Here is a 22,111-nt window from a genome sequence, read left to right on the forward strand (position 1 = left end):
AAGTCTCTAATTAGAACTTTCTAAAAGCATTTCTCCCCAGTTAGAGTGCAGTAATGACTATGAATGGCCGTCTCAGGGACAGCTCATCAGTCAATTATAAGCAGTTCTGTAAATTGAGGAGTGAAGAATGATACTAAATTTCAATCAGTGCAGATAAATACGGCTTGTCATTATTCACTTGATATTTTAGACATCTTCCTTTAGAGGAAGATGCAGAACAGAGATATTGTCTTTTCTAAAGAATGGAGATTATGAGAACATTTACCTAAGACTATATTCTTGTCTGGAATATGGTTTTCATAGACACTCAATTCCCATAATCCCCAGAGACGTTCATTGGCTTGCCCAGTTTGTTTCCATCTGGTCCTTTCAAACCAGGAAAAACAACATAGTAATTCTATTGTTGCATCTAGTAGCCTGGAAAAATGGAAATATATATTTAATATAATTCTTATATAATATAGTGGCTCAGTAATTTTTAAATATGTCAATTAACACTTCCATTCCTTTTGATTTTTGTGTCACAGCATCATTTAGCACTCTATGTTCTGGAATAAATATCTCAAAATTCTAATTACATATGCTCATTTCTGGGATAATGTTACCTGACCAAGTTTATTTCTTGTATATCTTAAAAGCAAACATGTTAACAAAAAGTTAACATAAATAATTGTTTAAACAGCAAACTGTTAATATGTATTAACAATTTTCCAAAATTGCTCTTTTCTATTATTTTTTCTTCCTCTTACTTTCAGATATTTTTCATGAACCCTTTATCTCCATTTTCCTTCATTTAAAATTACATTTCACTCATTCATGTTCACAAGAATTTTCAATCATGTTAAAAGCCAATATGAGTTCTGTTTGCTTATTGTCACAGATAGCCTCTTGGTTATTATTCTCCACAATCACCTTATTCATGAATTGTAAGTTGGAGATCAGCCTCCCAGTGCAGAACTGTTTAGAAATAGCCCTTCATGCTTGCTCCTCTATTCCCAGAGGAGTTTGCTGCACATGCCTAGATCTCCTTCCATCTGGCTTCTGCACAAAGGGTTTATCCCACTTTAACACAATTCTTTGTATTATAGAGGACCTTGACTTTATCTGAGAGTGAATACATATGAAACAATAATCATGTTGCAGGAAAAACTGATTTGACTATTTTTTTTTCATACTCGAATCCTAAGATGACAGTAAAACTACACTTAGCCGGCAACAAAGACCAAAGGTAAGGCTGTAATGATGACAGAGCTGTAAAAAAGTAAATGTGAAGGGTCTGATTTTTCCATTATTACAGTACTTATTTATGTGGCTTCAGTAAAAAAGAAAAAAAAAAAAAACTTGGTACATTTATTTTTATGTCTATCACTGAAAAACCTGAGTTTGTAAGACATTAATATGAAAATGGCTGCATTTGCATACTGATAGATTTGTGAACTTTATGCAATATATTTTTTAACAGAAAAATATAATTATAGTATTTTAAAATGTAACTGTTTCCTCCCTCAGTGTAAATCAAATCACAATGACAAGAGTCCTGAAACCTCTAATTAAAAATCTTCCTTTAAAAACGCATGATGATCTTAATGTTTAAAAGAAGTCAGCCTATTTTCTCAGTGTATATTCATGTTATCTAACGTTCTTTTTTCTCCAATTATTATACATACAGTTTTATAAGCGAATATTTAAGAGTCAAGAATTTTGTGGTATTTTGCCTAGAAATAGACTGGAAGAACACAAAATCTAAATAAAGAATAAACACCAAAAGGCCAAAAGGAAAGAAAGAACAACAAAAAAAGTACATGCACAAGCACACACACACCCCCATATAGGTGCTTTGTTTGTAATACTTCATTTCAAAATGTATTGTACAATGCTGTCTCAAATACTTCATTTCGGTTTAAAAGAGTTGTAGATGTTGGTATAGGTTGTTGATTTCAAATGGAAAAATTATTGGCATTGAAAGATGGCAACTGAAATCTTGAACCTAACTGGGTTCATTAAGGTTACTTCGTGAGGATTAAATAAAAATATCAGAATTCTGCTCTGCCCCCCACCAAAGGATATGGTATTTTTACTAAAATATATTTTTAGGTTTGTTTTGGCATATTCTTTTCAAAGAGATTTGAAACTCTTAAATTTTTATAATTACAGTATCTTATATTTGAACTTTCAAAACATTACTCATTTTGAAGTAGAATCTAAAACTACATTTAAAAACATTTCTGACCACATTTGGTCTGTTTAAGGGACTAACCTTTGAACACACTAGTCTTATTTTGAAAAGGCAAGGTGTTTTTTTTTTTTTTTTTTTTTTAATAGCCAGTGCCTAAGAGAAGCAAAAACTGTGACCCCCCTCCCTCCCACGCCACAAAGTGCTCACATATGTCATCCGTGTTTGTTAGCAATGTTACCTCCAAGTTTGTTACCTTGGAGTAATTGACGAGTAAATCATTACAAATGGGTCCAACTCTAAAGGCAAAATTGTCAAAAAGAAGAAAACAGCAAATCCACTTGCCTTATGTTTATTAGAGGAAATCCTGAAACTTCTGTAGATTGCAGTGTTAGGAAAAACAAGTTTGTCATTAGAGCCATGCTATGACCACTTCCCCACTCTAACTGTTGTTTAAGGGAGTCCACTCCTAACTGCTGACTCAGTTTGTCTTCGCTGCCAGAACCAAAACGTGACCCAAATTGTCTACTGGGTTGAATAGGAACAAACGGGCAAACTGATGACCGCTTGGCAGTTCTAGGTTTACTAAAGGATACTTATTTAGTCTAAACACTGTTTGTTGGGACTGCAAAGGTATAAACAATGCCCCTCCCAGGAAGGAAAAGGAAAACTTAAAATCTTAAGCAATGGACTCAAGGTCACTGACGGAAGGCACCATTTGAGACCGAGCTCCTCAACTCCAGTCCCATAATGGACCGGAGCCACACAGGACAGCGTGCAGGAGTTTCGAAGCTGCGTAGTAAAACAGCTGGCGTGGGCAGTTCTTTTATACTCTGGCTAAAGTAAAATTAACGCAGCTTTGCGTTTCCCCATCGCCGCTGTCAGCATCCAGCTAAAGGGTGTAGGGTTAAGGAAAGCGGAACCCAGTTGTCCTTTCTCAGCTGAGTCCTTTGAGAAACTGGGACTGAGAAGGGTGAGCGCCGCGGAGAGGGGCAGGGGTGGGAGAGGGGAGAGGGGAGAGGAGAGCGGGGCGGGGAAGAGGCGCGTCTGGGGTTGAAGTCCAGCTGGGAGCATCCAGCGGCGCTGCCGGCAGACGGGGGCGAAGGCAGTCGCTGAGAGTGAGGGGAGAGGGGGCAGCCGAGGGAAGGGAAGGAAGTAAGGAAAGAGGAAGGAAAGGCAGGAGGGGGCAGAAGCTGAGCGGCTGCAATTTCTGCGGCCCGCTCAGTAGGAGGAGCAGAAGGGGAAAGAGGAGGATCCAGAGTCAGTCAGTCAGGCAGCCAGCGGGAGGTGGAGAAAGCAGGAGGAGGAGGAGGAGGAGGAGGATTAAAGATGGCCACCAACAGCTGCGGGAAACGGCAACAACCCCTCACTTTCCGGGATGGTCCCTGCGGGTCGGCCCGGCCTTGATGGAGAGACGAAACCCGAGGAGCGCCGAGGCTGAGGCGGCGGCGGCAGGGACCCAGCGAGGACGACGACGCGGCGGAGCAGGGACGGGGGCAGGAGAAGGGAAAGGCGGCAGCGTCGCTGCCCCTGCCGCCTAGCACCGCTGCCTGGCCCGGAGGACTGGTTCCCACACCTCGCGGCCGCAGAATCGAGCCCGGGCCCCGGCCCTCGGCCCGCGCCGCGGGGCTCCTGGGTCCCGCCGCGGACGTCGCGCCGGTCGCCCATTCCCCGTAGCCCGTGCGTCCCCGGCGCGGAGCCCCGGCCCGCTGCGGTCCCGGCTCCCGGGCCCGGCCCGCCCGCGCCCTCCGCCGGCCCTCAGGTGAGTGCCCCCGCCATCCTCCCCGCCCCCCGCGCTCCCGGAGAGGCGGCGCAGCCTCGGCCCGGCGCGCCCGGCCGCTTTGTTCGTGCGGGGCGGAGGCGCTGCCCACTCGCGGCCCTGCTCCCGCTCCCCCTAGGGACAGGCCGCGGCCCAGCTGCTGTCCTCCCCAGGGTCCGCCTTGGCCGGGAGCCGCCGCCGCCGCCGCCGGGGTTGGCGGCCTGGCCCGAGTCCTCCGCTGCGGCCTGGGGAGGGCGCCGTCGCGATCGAGTCGGGTTTGGGGTCGGGGTCACGGGCGGCGGGCTGAGCGGAGCGGAACCGGGATATTTCGGGGGATAGGGGAGGAGAGGGCTGGACGTTACCTCTGGGAAGCAGTGGGGGCGTAACCTGGCGGCCCTGGCTCGCAGGGGTAGGGGATCAGGCCCTGGCCCCCGCTCTGCATCCCGCGGGGTCTCAGCTCCCGGAGCCCCCCCCCCCCCCCCGCACCGGACGCAGCCGAGCGCGGCCTCCCTCCCTCGGGCGCTGTCTCCAGGGCTTCGGGCCTCTCCCCCTACGCCCTATGCTGGAAGACCTTCGACTATGGAAGGAACCAAAGATGCTCCAGTTCTCTTGTACTGGGGATGTGGTGGCATCTCAAACATTCACAGTTACGGCGGGGTTTAAAAAGCAGATGTGACCTTTCCGACCAAAGGCCATCTGGCTAGTGTTTGAGCCTCAGGTGCAGTTTTTCGTTGAGTTTTACCATTTAATTCTGCGATCTGCAACATCAGGTCTTCCTTTCACAGAAACAATGTGATACAACCAGATTGAAAGGATATTTGCTGCATATGTGAACCCTTGCATGGACTTCCAGTATCTTAAAAATGGTTAAGTGTTTTCTGTGGGAAAATGGTGCTCATGCATACAAAAAACTATTTTGGTTCAGTAATGGTTGCCAACTGGTTTACTATGTAGTTTGAAAACCAAACAATTAAAAAGGAAAAACAAAACCCTATTATTTGGGCGTTTTAAATAGTGGCATATTTCCAGGTTAGTATTTGGTAACAGGTTGAGGAACAACTGGTTTCCACTATCAGACGGCATAACAAACATAAAATAGAACCAAAAATATGCTAGTTTGTAGTAAAACGTGTTGTATTAGTGCATAAGTCTAGTAAAAAATCCCACTTAAAAAGAAATAAAACTTTATCGTGAGACTCTTAATATATATTATATTAGAATGGAGAACCCTTCCTGCAATATTTGAACAATAGTAGAGTATGTTAACACTTTGAACCATTCTGTCTCAAGCTGCTAGAAAGGTAGGTTTCTGCTCCTAGTTTCTTTCCATGAGTTAAAATGGATTCATCTGAAATATATGCATGCTTTTGGTGGGGCACAGTGGGTCATGCCTGTCATCCCAGCACTTTGGGAGGCCAAGGCTGGGGGATGACTTGAGGCCAGGAGTTAGAGACCAGCCTGGGCAACATAGAGAAAACAATTTTTTTAAAGAAAAAAAAGTTTCTAAAAATTTATATCACCTCCAAAAAGGAGGGATAATTAGAAAATACAATGTTCTACTCTTGCAAAATCTGTTTTTAAAAAAGTAAATGACAGTATAATATTTCAATATTAGTTGGGTTCTCTACTTTGAAGAGATTCTTAAATTCCACTGCTCAACTTTGCAATTTTAAAAGTTTACATCAGTTGTTCTTAATTTCTTTCTTTCTTTTTTTAGAGATAGGGTCTTGCCCTGTCACCCAGGCTGGGGTGTAGTGGCATGATCATGGTTCACTGCAGCCTTGAACTTCTGGGCCCAAGTGATCCCTCCACCACAGCCTCCCAAGAAGTTAGGACTACATGTGCATGCCACCATGCTTGTCTGATTTTTGTATTTTTTGTAGAGAGGGGGGATCTCCCGGTGTTGCCCAGGCTGATCTTGAACTCCTGGCCTCAAGTGATCCTCCTGCCTTAGCCTCCCTAAATGCTGGGATTACAGGCGTGAGCCACCATGCCCTGCTTCTTTCTTAATTTCATGCATATGCTTCTGAGGGTCCTTGGCTCACCAGAAATCATATGCAGAATATAGCATATATTTGCATTTTTCCTAGATGAAGAGTCTGTGTGGTGATCGCATTCTCAAAAGGATATGGCTCTGTAAAAGATTATGAACTTCTAGATATTAAATTAAAGGATAAATATTCCATATTTGGAAAGCTAAAATTTTTAAATTACATTTGATGATTTATGTCCTTCATTTCTGATTATGCCCAAGAAATGTTTGTGATTAAGAGTTCAGCACATAGACGTTGTTTCTAACACATTCTCATTGAAATCGAAGGAAAATATTAATCCCATTTTACAGATGGGGAAGTAGAACAAGTTGTTTTAAGGTCATGCAAACACTGGTGGACCAACACGTGAACCCAGATTGTCTGAAGTCAGAGCCAGCATTCATAACCAGGGTATACTAGACTTTGATCGGTAATACCATTTGATTGATGTAAAAATAAGTAATTGATGTTTTAGTTAGAATTGCAAAGTATATCTGAAATTATCATAGCATACAATATCATGAGATTTTAGACCCCTGGACTCCCAGTATGAAGAGATTTTAATGATACTAACCTCATGTTAATGACACTAGTCTGAAATCACACCCGAAGTAGGGTCATTTCTACAGCATCCTTGGCAGGATCATCCACCTCTGATTTTAGTCTTTCCTATGATTACAAATTTCCCCTCTTTTTTTCTTGACCTTTTTTTTTTTTTTTTTCCTCTCTTTTGAGACGGAGTCTTGCTGTGTCACCCACGCTGGAGTGCAGTGGCATGATCTGGGCTCACTGCAACCTCTGCCTCCCAGGTTCAAGAGATTGTTGTGCCTCAGTCACCCAAGTGGCTGGGACTATAGACCCTGGCCACCATGCCTGGCTAATTTTGTATTTTTAGTGGAGACAGGGTTTTACCCTGTTGGCCAAGCTAGTCTCGAACTCCTGAGTTCAAGTGATCTGCCTGCCTCTGCCTCCCAAAATGCTGGGGTTACAGACTTGAGCCACCGTGCCAGGCCTTTCTTTTTTCTTTTCTTTTCTTTTCTTTTTTTTTTTGAGTCGGAGTCTCGCTCTGTGGCCCACGCTGGAGTGCAGTGGCGCGATCTCGGCTCACTGCAAGCTCCGCCTCCAGTGTTCACACCATTCTCCTGCCTCAGCCTCCCAAGTAGCTGGGACTACAGGCGCCCACCGCCACGCCCGGCTAATTTTTTGCATTTTTAGTAGAGACGGGGTTTCACCGTGTTAGCCAGGATGGTCTCGATCTCCTGACCTCGTGATCCACACGCCTCGGCCTCCCAAAGTGCTGGGATTACAGGCTTGAGCCACTGAACCCGGCCAATGCCTTTCTTTTTTCTTTTAACATTTTAAATCTATATTTCTGTGTATATCAAGTCAAAATCTGCCTTCCTGATATTTACACTGATAAATCCAGTTCCCCCTTGGTGTGTGTGGTGTATTTATCATCCATGAAATGATTAAGAAATAAATGACGACCGGGCATGGTGGCTCACACCTGTAATCCCAGCACTTGGAGAGGCCGAAGCTGGTGGATCACCTGAGGTCAGGAGTTTGAGAACAGCCTGGCCAATATGGTGAAACCCCATCTCTACTAAAAATACAAAAATTAGCTTGGCATGGTGGTGTGCACCTGTAGTTCCAGCTGCTCAGGAGGCTGAGGCAGGAGAATCGCTTGAACCGGGGAGGTAAAGGTTGCAGTGAGCGGAGATCGCACCACCGCACTCCAACCTGGGTGACAAGAGTGAGACTCCATCTCAAAAAAGAAAAGGAAAAAAAAAGAAGAAATGGCTTCTACTTTAATGTTTTAATGTTTATTGAAGCATAATTTACATGTAGTAAAAGTTTAACAAATGTCTATAATTGGATAGTCCCCACCACAGTCAAGACATAAAGGATGTTTCCATTACTTTAAAAAGTTCACTCATGGCCCGTCATGAGTCAGTGCTCTCCCTCTACACCCCCAGCCCCTGAAAACCATTAATTTAATTGATGCTCTTAAAGTTTTATCTGGTCTAGCATATATAAATGGAATTATACATTAGGTAGCCTTTCGTATTCTCTTGCACTTAGCATAATGCTTGATATTTATTAAGTTGTTACATGTATCAGTAGTTTGTTCAGTGATGTGCTGGGAAATGTTTTAACAACATGCTCTTCAGAAAAAAAAAAAAGAATCCCTGATTTGTGGCATTTGCTAATCATTGTAGTGTAAACAATCTCACTATGGCCTAAATTAAGCTATCAGCTCATAGAATTCCTGAAAATTTAACAATGGGCTCCCATGAGCTGGTACCAGCCAGCTCCAGCACAGTTCCTGTTTTTGTTGAGTAACATGGTTTTACAGCAGGGTGACACAATTTGTTCATCTATTCCTAAACTGATGGATATCTGAGTTGTTTCTAGTGTTGGTCAAATATGAATAAAGCTGCTATAAACATTTGCATACAGGTCCATGTGAGGGACAAAAATGTTCAGTTTTCTTAATACCTGGGAGTGGGATTTTTGGGTCCTAGGAAAAGTGTGTATTTATTAATATCAGTGACCTTTTTATTGAACTACTGAATTGTTTTCCTAAATGGTGATATCATCTTACATTCCTACAGCAATCACTGAGAGTTTCAGTTGCTTTGCATCTTTGTCAGCACTTGGTATTGTCAGTTATTAAAACTTTAGCCACTTACTATGTGTGTAGTGATCTCCTTTAAACCTTTTTACTCTTATTTTCAGTAGTGTTTAGACTCAACATAGAAAGTTTATGATAGATGTTTCTAAAAAAATAATTTTCTTTAGCTTGGGCATCAGTTATGATCTCACTATGAAGGCTGCAGCCTTTGAAGGCTGTTTGTTGAGTTTTTACTGTGCACTCACCTTCCATGTTGTGAAAATTACTTTTGGTAAAGGCATCATCATTAGGGAATTATTCTAATGCTTAGCTGTTAACAGTTTTAAAAATGAACCATTTTAAACAGGTAGATAAAGCTATGTTTAAAAAATTAGAATTAAGAAATTTATCATAAAGAATTTTTTTTTTTTCAATTTTTACTTGGACTTCAAGGGAAAAAAAGATTCTTTGTGGCTCCCCGTATGCCAACACTTTGCTTTGATAGGATTTCACCAAGTTCTATAAACTCATTGAATTGTTTTTTATTTTAAAATCTTGAGGACTGTTAAGTTAGTTACTACTCCTTCTGAAACCACAGTATCAAAATCTATTTTTTTTGAGACAGAGTCTTGCTTTTGTCGCCCAGGCTGGAGTGCAGTGGCATGATCTCGGCTCACTGCAGCCTCCACCTCTCGGGTTCAAGCGAGTCTTCTACCTCAGCCACCTGAGTAGCTGGAATTACAGGCATCCGCCACCATGCCTAGCTAATTTTTGCATTTTTAGTAGAGACAGGGTTTCACCATGTTAGGCAGGCTGGTCTCGAATTCCTGACCTTGTGATCCGCCCTCCTCAGCCTTCCAAAATGCTGGGATTACTGTGCCTGGTCAAAATCTGTCTTTGAAATTTCATAGTTTTAATGTGGACAAATGATTAAATTACATATACCTCATATCAACATTTAATTTGCAAATAGTAAAATGCTGGGTTGCCCCGTTGGAATAAGATATCATTCATTCAGAAGGTGATATGAAATAAAACCCTTAGAAGAGTAACCTGCCAGGTGCGGTGGCTCATATCTGTAATCCCAGCACTTTGGGAAGCCAAGGTGGGTGAATTGCTTGAGCTCAGGAATTCGAGACCAGCCTAGGCAACATAGTGAGACCCCTTCTCTTTTTTAAAATAAGAAGAGTAACCTTGTAAAAGACATAGTCATGTTAGATTGTAAATAAAGATAGCTGTATTCACAGTTTGAGTACCCTGTAATAATGAAAGATGCTTGTTTAAACATCTCAACAGTTCTCACAGAAAATGGATAATTTGTTCGGTCATTGATTCATACATTTGTTTATATACATGCACAAATATCTCGTGCATGTAGGATTCAAGGTCCTTATCATGTTAGAGCTTACAGTTGAGTAGAAGAGACTGTTGAACAGGGTATCACATACGTGAGGTGTGGGTGCTGTAGGTAGGTACATATGGTGTGAAGGTGGGGTGGGCAGGAAACTCAGACTTCAAAGTTTGGCAGGACTTCCAGGAAGGAAGCATTGTCTTCATTGAGAAATCTGGAGATTGAGTAGTTAGGGGAAGTGGCTCTGTAGCATTAATAGAATGTAGTTATTAAGAGATGAGAGAAAATGCGAATAGTAAACATATCAGGAATATTGATTTCAAATAACAGGTCTCTAAAGCCTACATTTCTTGCCCCTACCCAGTCTCAGTTGTAATTAGGAAGGTTAATGGGAAGTAAAACTGGTAAAAACCGAAAAAGCAAACATTTACTATATTATTGAGGTATTTTTTGGTAGTTTGCTTACTTCTAATATTCGTAGACTGAAATAATTTGATCATATTATCTTTGAACTCATCCCCAGATCTTTTAAGAAGCATTAATATAGATAAGATTATAGCATTCTTTTTTAACATTTAGGCTAATTCTCATCTAATACTGTAATGTTTATACATAATTAAGTGTATTTGATTTTTATTGCTGCCATGAAGTTCATCAAGTTTTGTTTGTGTGACAAGTATTAATGACATCTGAACCACTGATTTTATGCTGGGATATGTCCAACTGCTAGTTTAGACATATATACTGAGATACTTACACAGGCATGTCAACCTCAACATGGCCCAAATGTAACTCATAATCTTTCTCCCAAAATATATTTTCTTCTCCCATCTTCTCAGCTTAAGTAAATGCTGTTAGCACCTATTCTATCAGTAGATTGAGATTGGCAGTCATCATACACTCCTCAGTCTTCCTTATGTCTCACATTTACTTAAGCATCAGGTCCAGTTGTTTTTTAAATCTTGTAAATGTTTGTCCTTTTCAACATCCACCTGCTAGAAGACAATTTTGGGGCCTGTATTTCCCTGCTGAAGTATTTGAGAGGTCTTTTAAATATTCTTAACTTCAGTCTCACGTCTTCTCATAATTACCCTCACACCCTTTCCAAAATGAATTGTTTTTTCTTTGTTTTAATTTTTTAAAATGTGAAATTGTGGTCTTTCCAGTATACCACCTTTTTTTTTTTTCCTTAAAATTCTTGAATATGTCTTAAGTCATCAAAGAGGCACTAAAACATGGGGTTGTAATCTATAAAAAGCTCTTTGTAACCTGACTCCGGCTTCTGCAGTCTCATCTCTGACAGCCATTCATTTGTGCATTTTTTATAAAAAGACTTGAGTGTCTGCTGTCTGTTAGGCACGGTGCTAGGTGATAGAGCTGTATCAAGGAGCTTAAATTCTAGTGGCGAGGGGGATAGATAACAAGTATTCGTGTTGTTAATTGTACTGTCAATAACTGTCAGTTATTATAGTACATAGTGTATTATATACTATATTATATTATTATAGTATAGCTGTCAGTGACATCATACAGTCATCGTGGTGCTAAAGTATGGGATTGCCATTTGTAGAGGTCTGGATCAGAAGGCCTCTCTGTAAAGGTCCATTTGAAGAGATTTGAGGCAGCCGAGGGAGTGAGAATTGTAGGACTGAGAGAAGAGCAAGTGCTGAGGCTCTGAAGCAGGAGAGTGCTTGGCATATTCACAGAACAATAAGGGGTTGACTGAAGGAGGTGAACCATGAGGTCAGGGTGGTGGAGGTGTCATTAGTCTTGGGTAGACCAGTGTTAGGACTTTGACTTCTGAGCTCAGTTGTTTGAGCCTAGATTGCATCCTCTGCATGGCAGAGATACATTCCTGTCTCCTACTTGAAGCTTTTGAAGTATGCCGTGCTCTCCTGCCCCTGAGCCTTTCTTTCTACCTGGAATAGTGCTTAGGTTGTCCCTCCTGGATGTTCCCTTAGCACTCTTGGTTGTACTCCTATTATGAAACTTAATAGCTGGTTTAAAAATACTTCTGAATTTTTATTTCATTGAATTAATGTTTGTTGAATTATAGAACTGCTTAAACATAGGATTAATCACTGAAAACTGGGTAGGAGATGCCAACCACATTGCATAGCAACTGCTAGCTCATGTGGACATGGAATCTGTTTTGCTGACCACTGTGCATTTAGTGCTGGTGCAATGAGCTATACACAGTAGGTGCTCAGTAAATACTTCCTAAATGATTGAGTGCACATTGCTGTGCCAGCCTCTGCCTTTTCCACTGCTTCCCTGAAACCCATGGGTTAAATGAACCCAAAAATCCCTAAACGTTTCCTGACAGCCTTATCTTTCCACTAATCTTATGGGTGAGAAATGCCACATACTTAGAGATGCATTATTTCACCATAAATAAATGTAGTAATAAAGAAATACAGTAGCAAAGAAATGTGGAAATAATTTATCTCGAAGTTAAATAAATAAAGTTCATTGCAGAATGTTTTGACTCATTCTTACTTCTGTTTTTCTTTCTTTGGTTGGAATTTTTTCAGGTTAATTTATTACTTGGCCCCCAGATCTTGAATAACTATAACACTAATAGATCTAGAATATCAGTTCTATAAACAACTGAAACTTGAGTCTTGCAGAATGTGAAAAGCCCAGCACCAGAAAAATAGTTAATGATATTTCTTCATGTGTTTCATTTGGTTGAACAAGGAATTACTAGTTGATTTATTTACTTGACTGCACTGGTGCAGGGCTGTGGGATTTTTGAGTCTAAAAGTATCAGGCCTTACCACGTACCTTTCAGGGACCCGTGGGACATCTAGGTATTAGGGTCATAAAACTGTGACCATTAACTCCGGATTCCCCAGTTCTTGTCGCAGGCTTCCATGTCCTGTCTGACCCCATTACCTTCATGTCTTTGAACCTTCAGAGGAGGGACATTGAGATATCTCAAGTACTGTATCTGCAGAACATGTGAGACTTGAGGCAAAACTTTAAAGCAATGCCTGTTAGTGATACAAGTCACTTACCCCTCATTTTATTTAATCAAAAATGACTGTGTCCAATAGATTGTATATAATAGATGATAAAATATTGGATTATCGATCTTCCATAGTGTTATAGTCCATTGTGAGAAGTCTCATTATGATATACCTTGTAGTTTTTTGTTTTTGGTATATGAAATGCTTTTTATCTCTTAGCCCACTTAATGCAGGCACTATATATATTTTGACCAACTAGACTAATTTCACTTAAGTGCTGAGATTTTGTTTTCAGTTTGGGGTTTTGTTGCTGTTTTAATGCTTATGCCTGAGTTGGGCCTTGGTTTTATATCTCTATAAAGTGGTCTCACTATTAAATAAGCACTTTAGTTTTCTCAGCTCCAGGAAAATTATTAATGATTTTCTTAGGTCTGTGTTTTCATCCATAAAGGTTATTTTTTAAAAAGAAAAAATTTTTGTCACCTGCTTCTATTCATGTATTAGTATATTTGTGTATAATATATGATTTAGCTTAATATATCATCATTTTGTGATATTTCACAAAAGAACATCATGGTTATCAAGTGCTGCAGTAATTGAGCAAGCTCAAGGCTTGGAGGTGTTTGGAGACAACGCTTTTTATCATTATGCTGATCCAGTAGCAGGTACTTGCAAGCCTTAAAAAAACTGAAGCCCTACTTAGTAAAGAGAACTGACATACGTGGTACTATAATAATATATTTTGATGAGGTTGCGAGCTTGGATTGGAAACTTTGTATCAACTAGGTACGTGTGAAGCCACAGTGGATTTAAAGTATTATATTTGGAAGTTTAGAGGACTACTAAATGAGTGAGGATTTTAAAAAGTAATTACAGTTGTTTCATTCTTTTGTGAATGGCCTAATTTCTTTAAAGTATTCATTACTACTGCCTATAAAAGATTAGTGCCTATTGATAACGGCACTTCAGAGGCCCAGAAATTAAAAGACTTGTTCTTCCCCTGCTGGTAGAGAGTTGTGTCTTTGGGTAGGACCCCTAGCCTGTCTGGCCTCTGGTTCTTCATGCATTGGCTCTCCTTTCCCCTGTGGGTCCTTGAAATAATTGCGGTCATTGTTCTGACATGTATTCTTTCAGCTTTCTTTAGTTTCTTAAGCCCTTAGTACCTGTGTTACGAGTGGAGATCATGTGATGGTGATTTTTGACATGTTGTAATTGGTATGTTGTCAACACTTGATGAATCAACTGCCCAGCCGATTAATACCAAGCCCAGCTTCCTCTTCCTGTATGGTGTTTCTTCCTAGCATGTTTCCTTCTGTTCTCCAGCCAGTGTGGACTTAAAGGAGGCCAACTTATTTAATATTAGCCTAAGGAAAATAGAAATTTGATGCATAGCTGTTATTTGGTCCATTAAAAAATTATGCCAAAATTATTTTGTGTTACGTCCTATTTTTTTCAAGGGACAACTGATTTGTTTATTTACACATTAACAAGTAGTTTTATTGACTTGCTTTGAGTAAAACATCCACACACGTAAATTTCACTTTATAAGTTGAATAACTCAGAAGGTGATTAATTATCGTGCCTGGGATTCAACACTTTAAATAGAATTTCCACAAGTATTTTCTCAAAATATTCGTTACTTAGTACATGTTAAGTATTTGAGTTTAGAAAAACAATTTAATTTACCTGTTTTAATTTCTGCAACACTTATTTAATGATACATTACCTTATTGGTTTTTTTAATTTTTAATTTTGAAGTAATTATAAACTTGGGAAGTTGCAAAAATAATGTAGCGCTCCATGTACTCTTCACCTATCTTTCTTTCCCCATTAATAATATAACTATAGTACAATAACTGATTTATATTTTATTACTGAAAGCATAGTGACCTGATTTTGAAAAATATTGGAAAATACAAGAATGTTGGTATTTTTGTCCTCTTCAGAGGGTGAAGATGTTCATGTATACAAATTCAGATTTGTGCCTTATGTCCGTAGGCAGCAGGCCCAGGGAATGTTTCTTCCCTGCATTTCCTATAAGAAGAGCAACAGGTAACTAGACAAATGACTATTTCCACAGGATAATTCAGTCACAGCCCTAGATATAGTCATGTAAAAATTTTAATTACATGGCATTCTTCTTAATTCCTCTTCACTGTTCTTTATTTAGGCACTACTATATTTGCTTACTGGGAGCTTCCGCTCTCTCTTTTTTTTTTTTTTTTTTGAAACAGAGTTTGTTCCATCGCCCAAACTGGAGTGTGCAGTGGCACAATCTTGGCTCACTGCAACCTCCACCCCCTTGGTTCAAGTGATTCTCCTGCCTCAGCCTCCTGAATAGCTAAGACTACAGGCACGTCACCGTGCCTGGCTAATTTTTGTATTTTTTGCAAAGACGGAGTTTTGCCATATTGGTCAGGCTGGTCTTCAACTCCTAAGCTCAAGTGATCCACCTGCCTCAGCCTTCCACAGTGCCAGAATTACAGGAGCCAGCCACCGTGCCTGGTCACTGGGAACTTTCTTAACATGTAACAAATAAAGCAAGAAATATTGAGCAGTTAGCCAAAGATTATTTATTAAGTATCTGCTGTCACTGTGCTGATTCTAAAGAGATTTTGGAAAAGTTAATAGTGCAGCTAAATAAGCAGCTATAGAACATTACCAGACATTGTATCATATATTTCAGCAAATTTTATTTTCTCTCTAGACACATAATGTAGGAATATGATTGACTTTCAGTAAACATTTGTTGAGTGAATAAATGTAAATAGACAGTAAACATGTCAGAAAATTAGGAAAATATTCACTGTTACTCTGAGGAACTCTAAGACTGTTTACTAAAAATGAAAGAATGATAATATGTGTTTTATTATGTTTCTTTTTTCTGTTCACCCTAGAAATCCCTATGAATTTATAGATAAATTTATAGTCAGATTTATTTGATTAAAACCTGGAGTCTTTTTGAGTCTTTTTGACCCTACAGTCCAAGTTCTTTCCCCATGACATTGCCCGTTAAAACACAGTATTAGGTGATTTAGATGATAAATGCCATAGTTGAGTAAATAAGTGTGAAATAAATGTAAACTCTGTATCAGTTATTTGTAGAACAATCATTGTGTATTGATTGCTTAATAATTTTATTTAGCTTGATTTATTTGTGTAATGAGTAGGGACTAACTTAGATCAAGTATCAGGGATTAAACTTGCTACCTGGGAACTGAGTTCTTATTTCCCAAAATGATGATCCAATGTAAATAGACTCTCCAAGTGGTGTTATGATATATAATAATAATTCTATAAGCTTTTTTTCCTAAAGATGATAACATACTTCATTGTGATTGTGCTGGGTGTCATGGGTACTATGCCTGGCTGCTTTACACAGGGGTAGTTTTGCCCTCAATAGCTTTGTAGTGGAGATAAGATAGATAGATACATAATCGAAAGGTATTTGATGAGTCTGAGAGGTACAGAAGTGCTGTGGACACTTAATGAGTAGAAAGATTATTTTTGGTTGAACTGATTAAGAGAACCCTAAGGTACAGTGTTTGATCTGAGTATCGGGGGATTGATCGAATTTCCTTGGTGGGAATTGTGAAATTTATTTATATCAAAATTATAGGACATATAAAATTAATAGATTTCACTGTCAGTGAATCAGAACAGGTTTCTTGGGGAAAAATATTCACCCAAATATAATATTTAAGTAAAGAAGAAGAAAAGGATTAGGAATAATGTAAGATACAGGAAAAGAAATACTTATAATATGAAAATTATACTCTTGCTCCTGAAACATTTTACAACTAGGTCATCATAAAAATTGTACTAAGTATGACTTTCCTACCATGTATTCTTTTTTAAAAAAAATACATTTTATTGTATATATTTAAGATATTCATATGATGTTATGAGATAATGTAAATAGTAAAATGTTTACAATGGTGAAACAAATAAACATATCTATCATCTCACATAGTTACCCATTTTTTCCCGTGTCAAGAGCAGCTATGACCTGCTCATTGTGCAAAAATCCTGAATACAATACATTGTCAGTTAACGAGATCTTTAGATTTGTTCATTCTGCATATATACAATTTTGTATCTTTTGAGACACCTCTCCCATTTCCTCCCCGCAACCCTGACCCTCATAACTAGTTTTATTCCCTATCTCTGTGAATATTTGCCTTTTTTTTTTTTTTTCTGATACCAGATGTAAGTGAGATCATGCAATATTTTTCTTTTGGTGTCTGGTTTATTTCACACAGTGAAATATCCTGCAGGTCAACTCATGTTGTGGCAAATGACGACATCCCCTCCTTTTGTTTTTAAGGCTGAATAATATTCCATTTTTTATATATACACCATAGTTTCTTTATCCATTTGATAGTTGAGGGATACCAAGGTTGTTTCCATACTTTGGCCATAATGAATAATGCTGCAGTGAACATGAGGAATGCATCTATTAGAGGCGGTGATTTCATTTCCTTTGTGTATACACCCAGAAGAAGGGTTGTTGGGTTATAGGTAATTCTAGTTTTAATTTCTTTAGGACACTCCATACTATTTTCTATAATGGCTGCACCAATCTACCATGTATGCTTTTTAAGTTTGATCTGCTACATTAATGACAGATGTAATTTATATATTTTACTTAATTTGCTAAATCCAGAAATATGAGGTTTTTTTTTTTTTTTTTTTTTGGTCAGGATGAATATTGATTTATTTTTGCTGTTTTATTTTTTGAAGTTGCAGTGTTTAAATTATTTCTGAGTGGAATAGCATTGAAAAAAATTTCTTGATGTTGTGGAGTTCAGCATTGCTGAGTGGTAGCTGTCAGTGGCAGGCTTTAAAGAATAAGCTGGAGGAAGAAGGGAAAGTAAGATGTTGGTGAATGGCAACATGATGAGAGAAAATAAAAGTTCTATATAAAGGGGTGTTGTTTTTTCCTCAGGTCATTCAGTATAGCAGATGGTACATTGTACCCGGTCAAACCTGAAGCATTCCTGAAAGCTAAATTCTTTGTTGAACCTATAGAGAGCAGAAAATCTTTTGAGTTTGCTTCAGTTATACAATAAATATTAATGAAAAATGGTGTCATACATTCTTTTATGTTCTCCACCTCTTTTTCCACAGAGACCTAGATTTATATCTGAGTCACCAGAGTAAATAAATTCAGTGATTCCCAGCTTGTCTTAGGTTGCATAACCACCACATGGGTTGGCATAGGTGTTTTTACTTTCAGGAGGATGTGGGGAAGCCTATCAAGACATGGCAACTGCTGAAAATGCATGAAGGCCACTACTAACACTGACAGGTATTTGTGTGATTGGGACAGGGCAGGGAAAAGTTGTACTGCATATCTTTTCTGAGGTGATAGTACTAGTGGTCTCTCTTCGTAGCTTGGGAAAGAGTTTTGTGTCTTTCTTAGAAGGCTGAGTTTTCTTTCTCATGGATTTTCATGCACTTTCAATTTTCTCACCCTGACTAAAACTTTCATCAAAAATGAACTGCTTTTTGACTGTGGCTTGCCAATGTTGAAAGGTGTTTAAAAGTCTCCTCATATTCCAGCCTTTCTTCTTCCTACTCTGCTTGTTGACACTCACTTTAGCACAGGGTTTAATAGTGGCTTTGCCTATCCCGATGTCATCTGGCAAAGCATCATTCCAGTCCAATGAAGATTTTGTTTGGCAAGCACTATTTTAATGGAAGAAGATTGGTTGCATTGCAGTATCTAATTGTTACTTTGGTCTTGTTATTTATCAAGCATGGCTTACGTTCACATCTGTGTGCTTTTTTGAGTTTTGTTAAAGTTTAGAAGTGATTTTACTACATAGCATGTGTGGCATGTTGTTGAGATACAGATATATATCATACTTCTGAGTAGCAGAAGTAAGTATTGTGCACAGGCTTTGAGTTAGATTTTTTATATTACATTATCTGTTATCGTTTAAAGGATCAATACAAATTGTGTTTTTATTTAAAAATTTTAAAGATGGTAAATAGTTAAATTAGTAAAGACTGCTCTGGCATCAGATAATCTGTTTTCTTCATGAGAGTTCAACTCACTGTGACTTGCGTTGCAAAGGAAAGCATGTCTGAACAGCAGTTCTGAAGATTTTTGTATGTTCATGTTGATGGAAAAAAATATGATAAAAACAAACGAAGAAAATGGAAGATAAATGTATTGACCAGTAACTCATTCCCAGATGCCTGAAATACGGAGAAGTCCTATTCAAATAAACAAGTAATAGAATGGATTTTTAAAAGATAAATATTAAGCATCCTGTGAGGCAAGGGTCATAGGAATATAAAATTAGAATAGAGGTAAATAATTGCCTGGTGAAAGGGAAAGAGCACATGAAATTAATCCCCAGTGTGAGATGCATTTTGCATTGTGTTTGTTAATGAATAGGGGGTAGTTTTTGGAAAAAGTGTGAGTTTCTTAGCACTTACATTACACTTTGTCTTCTTAGAGTAAGGCTCTCCCTAGTAATTGACATTCTGCAGTGATTGTATTACAGTATAAGCTGAGTACATTTGACACTTCTTTACTAACCATCTAAACTCTTGATTTACTTTTTCATTCAGCGTGTTTATTCAGTGTCTACTTTGTGTGCTGAAACTATTTTGTTTTGGATGGAGTCTCCCTCTGTCGCCCAGGCTGGAGTGCAGTGACGCCATCTCTGCTCACTGCAACCTCCACCTCTTGGGTTCAAACGATTCTCCTGCCTCAGCCTCCCGAGTAGCTGGGACTACAGGTATGTGCCACCATGCTTGGCTAATTTTTTGTATTTTAATAGAGACGGGGTTTCACTGTGTTAGCCAGGATGGTCTCAATCTCCTGACTTCATGATCCACCCGCCTCGGCCTCCCAAAGTGCTGGGATTACAGGCGTGAGCCACTGCACCCAGCTGAAACTATTAAGATGATGAGATGCTATTACTTCTTTCAGAGAGTTCATATACTAGTTTAGCCTATATTAAATAATGTAACCTTTTTTTTATTAAACTTTAAGTTCTAGGATACATGTGCACAACGTGCAGGTTCGTTACATAGGTATACATGTGTCATGGTGGTTTGCTGCACCTATTAACCTGTCATCTAGGTTTTAAGCCCCTCATGCATTAGGTATTTTTCCTAATGCTCTCCCTCCCCTTGCCCCCAACCCCCAGAGAGGTCCCGGTGTGTGATGTTCCCCTCCCTGTGTCCATGTATTCTCATTGTTCAACTCCCACTTATGAATGAGAACATGTGACATTTGGTTTTCTGTTCCTGTATTAGTTTGCTAAGAGTGATGTTTTCCAGCTTCATCCATGTCCCTGCAAAGCACATGAACTCATTCTTTTTTATGGCTGCTTAGTATTCCATGGTGTATACGTGCCACATTTTCTTTATTCAGTCTATCATCAATGGGTATTTGGGTTGGTTCCAAGTCTTTGCTATTGTGAATAGTGCCGCAGTAAACATCCGCGAACAGCATCTGTTTTGAGATGTCATTGGCTTCCCACCTTAGCCACAGTATTTAGAATTCTTTATTATCTACTGCATTCATTCTTTCTGCAGTTCTGTTGGCTTATAAGGGGCCTGAGGTAAATATATATACTTTTGTTCTTGAATCTTCGGCTACTCGGTAATTTTTTTGGTGGGCAATCCCATCTGTGGTTTGATCTTTAGTTAGGAATCAAGGTTGTAGAGAAAGCCAGCAGAGGAAACAATTTTAATGAAGGTATAGTATTAATAACAAAACTAGATTTTGGAGAAAGTGATGGGAGTTCCATTTTTTGGCAGTAAAGATAATTAGAAATTGAGTACGTTTCATAGAGAAGAATTCAGCATTGATAAGAAGAGGCACTGAATTTTTTTTTTGTTTTAGACGGAGTCTTGCTCTGTCACCCAGGCTGGAGTGCAGGGGCGCGATCTCGGCTCACTGCAAGCGCCGCCTCCTGGGTTCACACCATTCTCCTGCCTCAGCCTCTGGAGTAACTGAGACTACAGGCGCCCGCCACCACCCCCAGCTAATTTTTTTCTATTTTTAGTAGAAACGGGGTTTCACCGTGTTAGCCAGGATGGTCTTGATCTCCTGACCTCGTAATCTGCCCTCCTCGGCCTCCCAAAGTGCTGGGATTATAGACGTGAGCCACCGTGCCCGGCCAGAGGCACTGATTTATGTGACCAGATATATATACTCTTTCATTGCTCTGATGTGCCTTAAGTTTTGCATTAAGAAATTGCTCCTAGAACTCTTCAGAATCAGATGGCCTTTTCAATATGCTATAATCTAGAACCTATTTACAAAATGTAATGTAGTCATTGTCATTTCTCCCTTTTTAAAAATTATCTGGTGATTGAAAAATAAATTTGGGCGTGTAAATGTGTAGGATTCTTTCCTATATTATGTTATTGTTTTAATTGTGCTATACTGCGAAGTTTACAGTTTATGCCATTTAGAAAATAACTTTTCTTTTGTATATTTGCTATATTTTAAAAATCTGTGAGCTTGCTTACTTTTTCCATATCTCAAAATTTGATAGAGCTTTGTTGTTTTTGTGATATGAGAGCACATGGCCAAGTTGTCGAGTAGGGCAGAGGTAACTGTTATGCAGGACAGACTAGAACCAGTCCATATTTAAGGTATAGTGCTGCATGTTGGGGTCAATCTAACCTTAACTACAGGCACTGAGGAAAAGTTCTCTTTGGTAGGCCATGTCAGGGCTAGAACAGCCAAAGAATAATTCAGTCAACTTATTAATGGGAATTCAAGGGGAAGAAGCATATGGAATCTGAAATAGGAGGGTGTGTGTGTGTGTAAATGACTAAATGAATGCAAACATACATGCTTATTATGTATGAGTGGCCACCAGAGAATTCTGTCTGCGGGTACTGGGCTCTAGCTATCAGTCCTTGGGATTGGGAGTGGTAATTTAAAGTAGACTTCTCAGTCCTAGGAATAGAAAAGCCAGGAAGGGATCAGACTAGGGACCTTCAAAAGTGTCAAAGCAGAAGCTTAGTTATAATAACTGAGCTATAAACAGGGCAAGGACAGCAGAAGGAGAAGGAGTAGAACAGGGTAGGCATCATAACGAGCTAGAAATCCTAACTATCTAATCTGCAGTATGAAGACTGGGTAATGTTAGTGATGACTTGATCCAGAATTAAAGATTGGGGCAAAACTGTGAAAACATCTTCTATCACAAGTCTGTATTGGTGATCTA

At 39.4% G+C, this 22,111-nt stretch overlaps 2 protein-coding genes across 6 annotated transcripts in view; one reads left to right on the forward strand and one right to left on the reverse strand.

Moving 5' to 3' along the window:
• The window catches only part of LOC111549357, a 29,474-nt gene extending 26,807 nt beyond the window's left edge, over window positions 1-2,667 (reverse strand). Inside the window, exons 1-2 of the mRNA XM_026456698.1 lie at window positions 2,519-2,667; window positions 266-417 (exon numbers count right to left, since the gene is read on the reverse strand). Of these exons, the coding sequence (XP_026312483.1) occupies window positions 266-417; window positions 2,519-2,595 (229 nt within the window). The 5' untranslated portion in view covers window positions 2,596-2,667. The remainder of the gene's footprint in view (window positions 1-265; window positions 418-2,518) is intronic.
• A 925-nt stretch (window positions 2,668-3,592) lies between these two features.
• Window positions 3,593-22,111, forward strand: part of WDFY3 (WD repeat and FYVE domain containing 3) — a 315,830-nt gene continuing 297,311 nt past the window's right edge. For all 5 annotated transcript variants that reach the window (XM_023222515.2, XM_023222514.2, XM_023222517.2 and 2 more), the window contains exon 1: window positions 3,593-3,935. The gene's annotated coding sequence lies outside the window, so the exon portion shown is untranslated. The remainder of the gene's footprint in view (window positions 3,936-22,111) is intronic.

This window comes from Piliocolobus tephrosceles, chromosome 3, assembly GCF_002776525.5.
Source record: "Piliocolobus tephrosceles isolate RC106 chromosome 3, ASM277652v3, whole genome shotgun sequence".
Taxonomy (NCBI): domain Eukaryota; kingdom Metazoa; phylum Chordata; class Mammalia; order Primates; family Cercopithecidae; genus Piliocolobus; species Piliocolobus tephrosceles.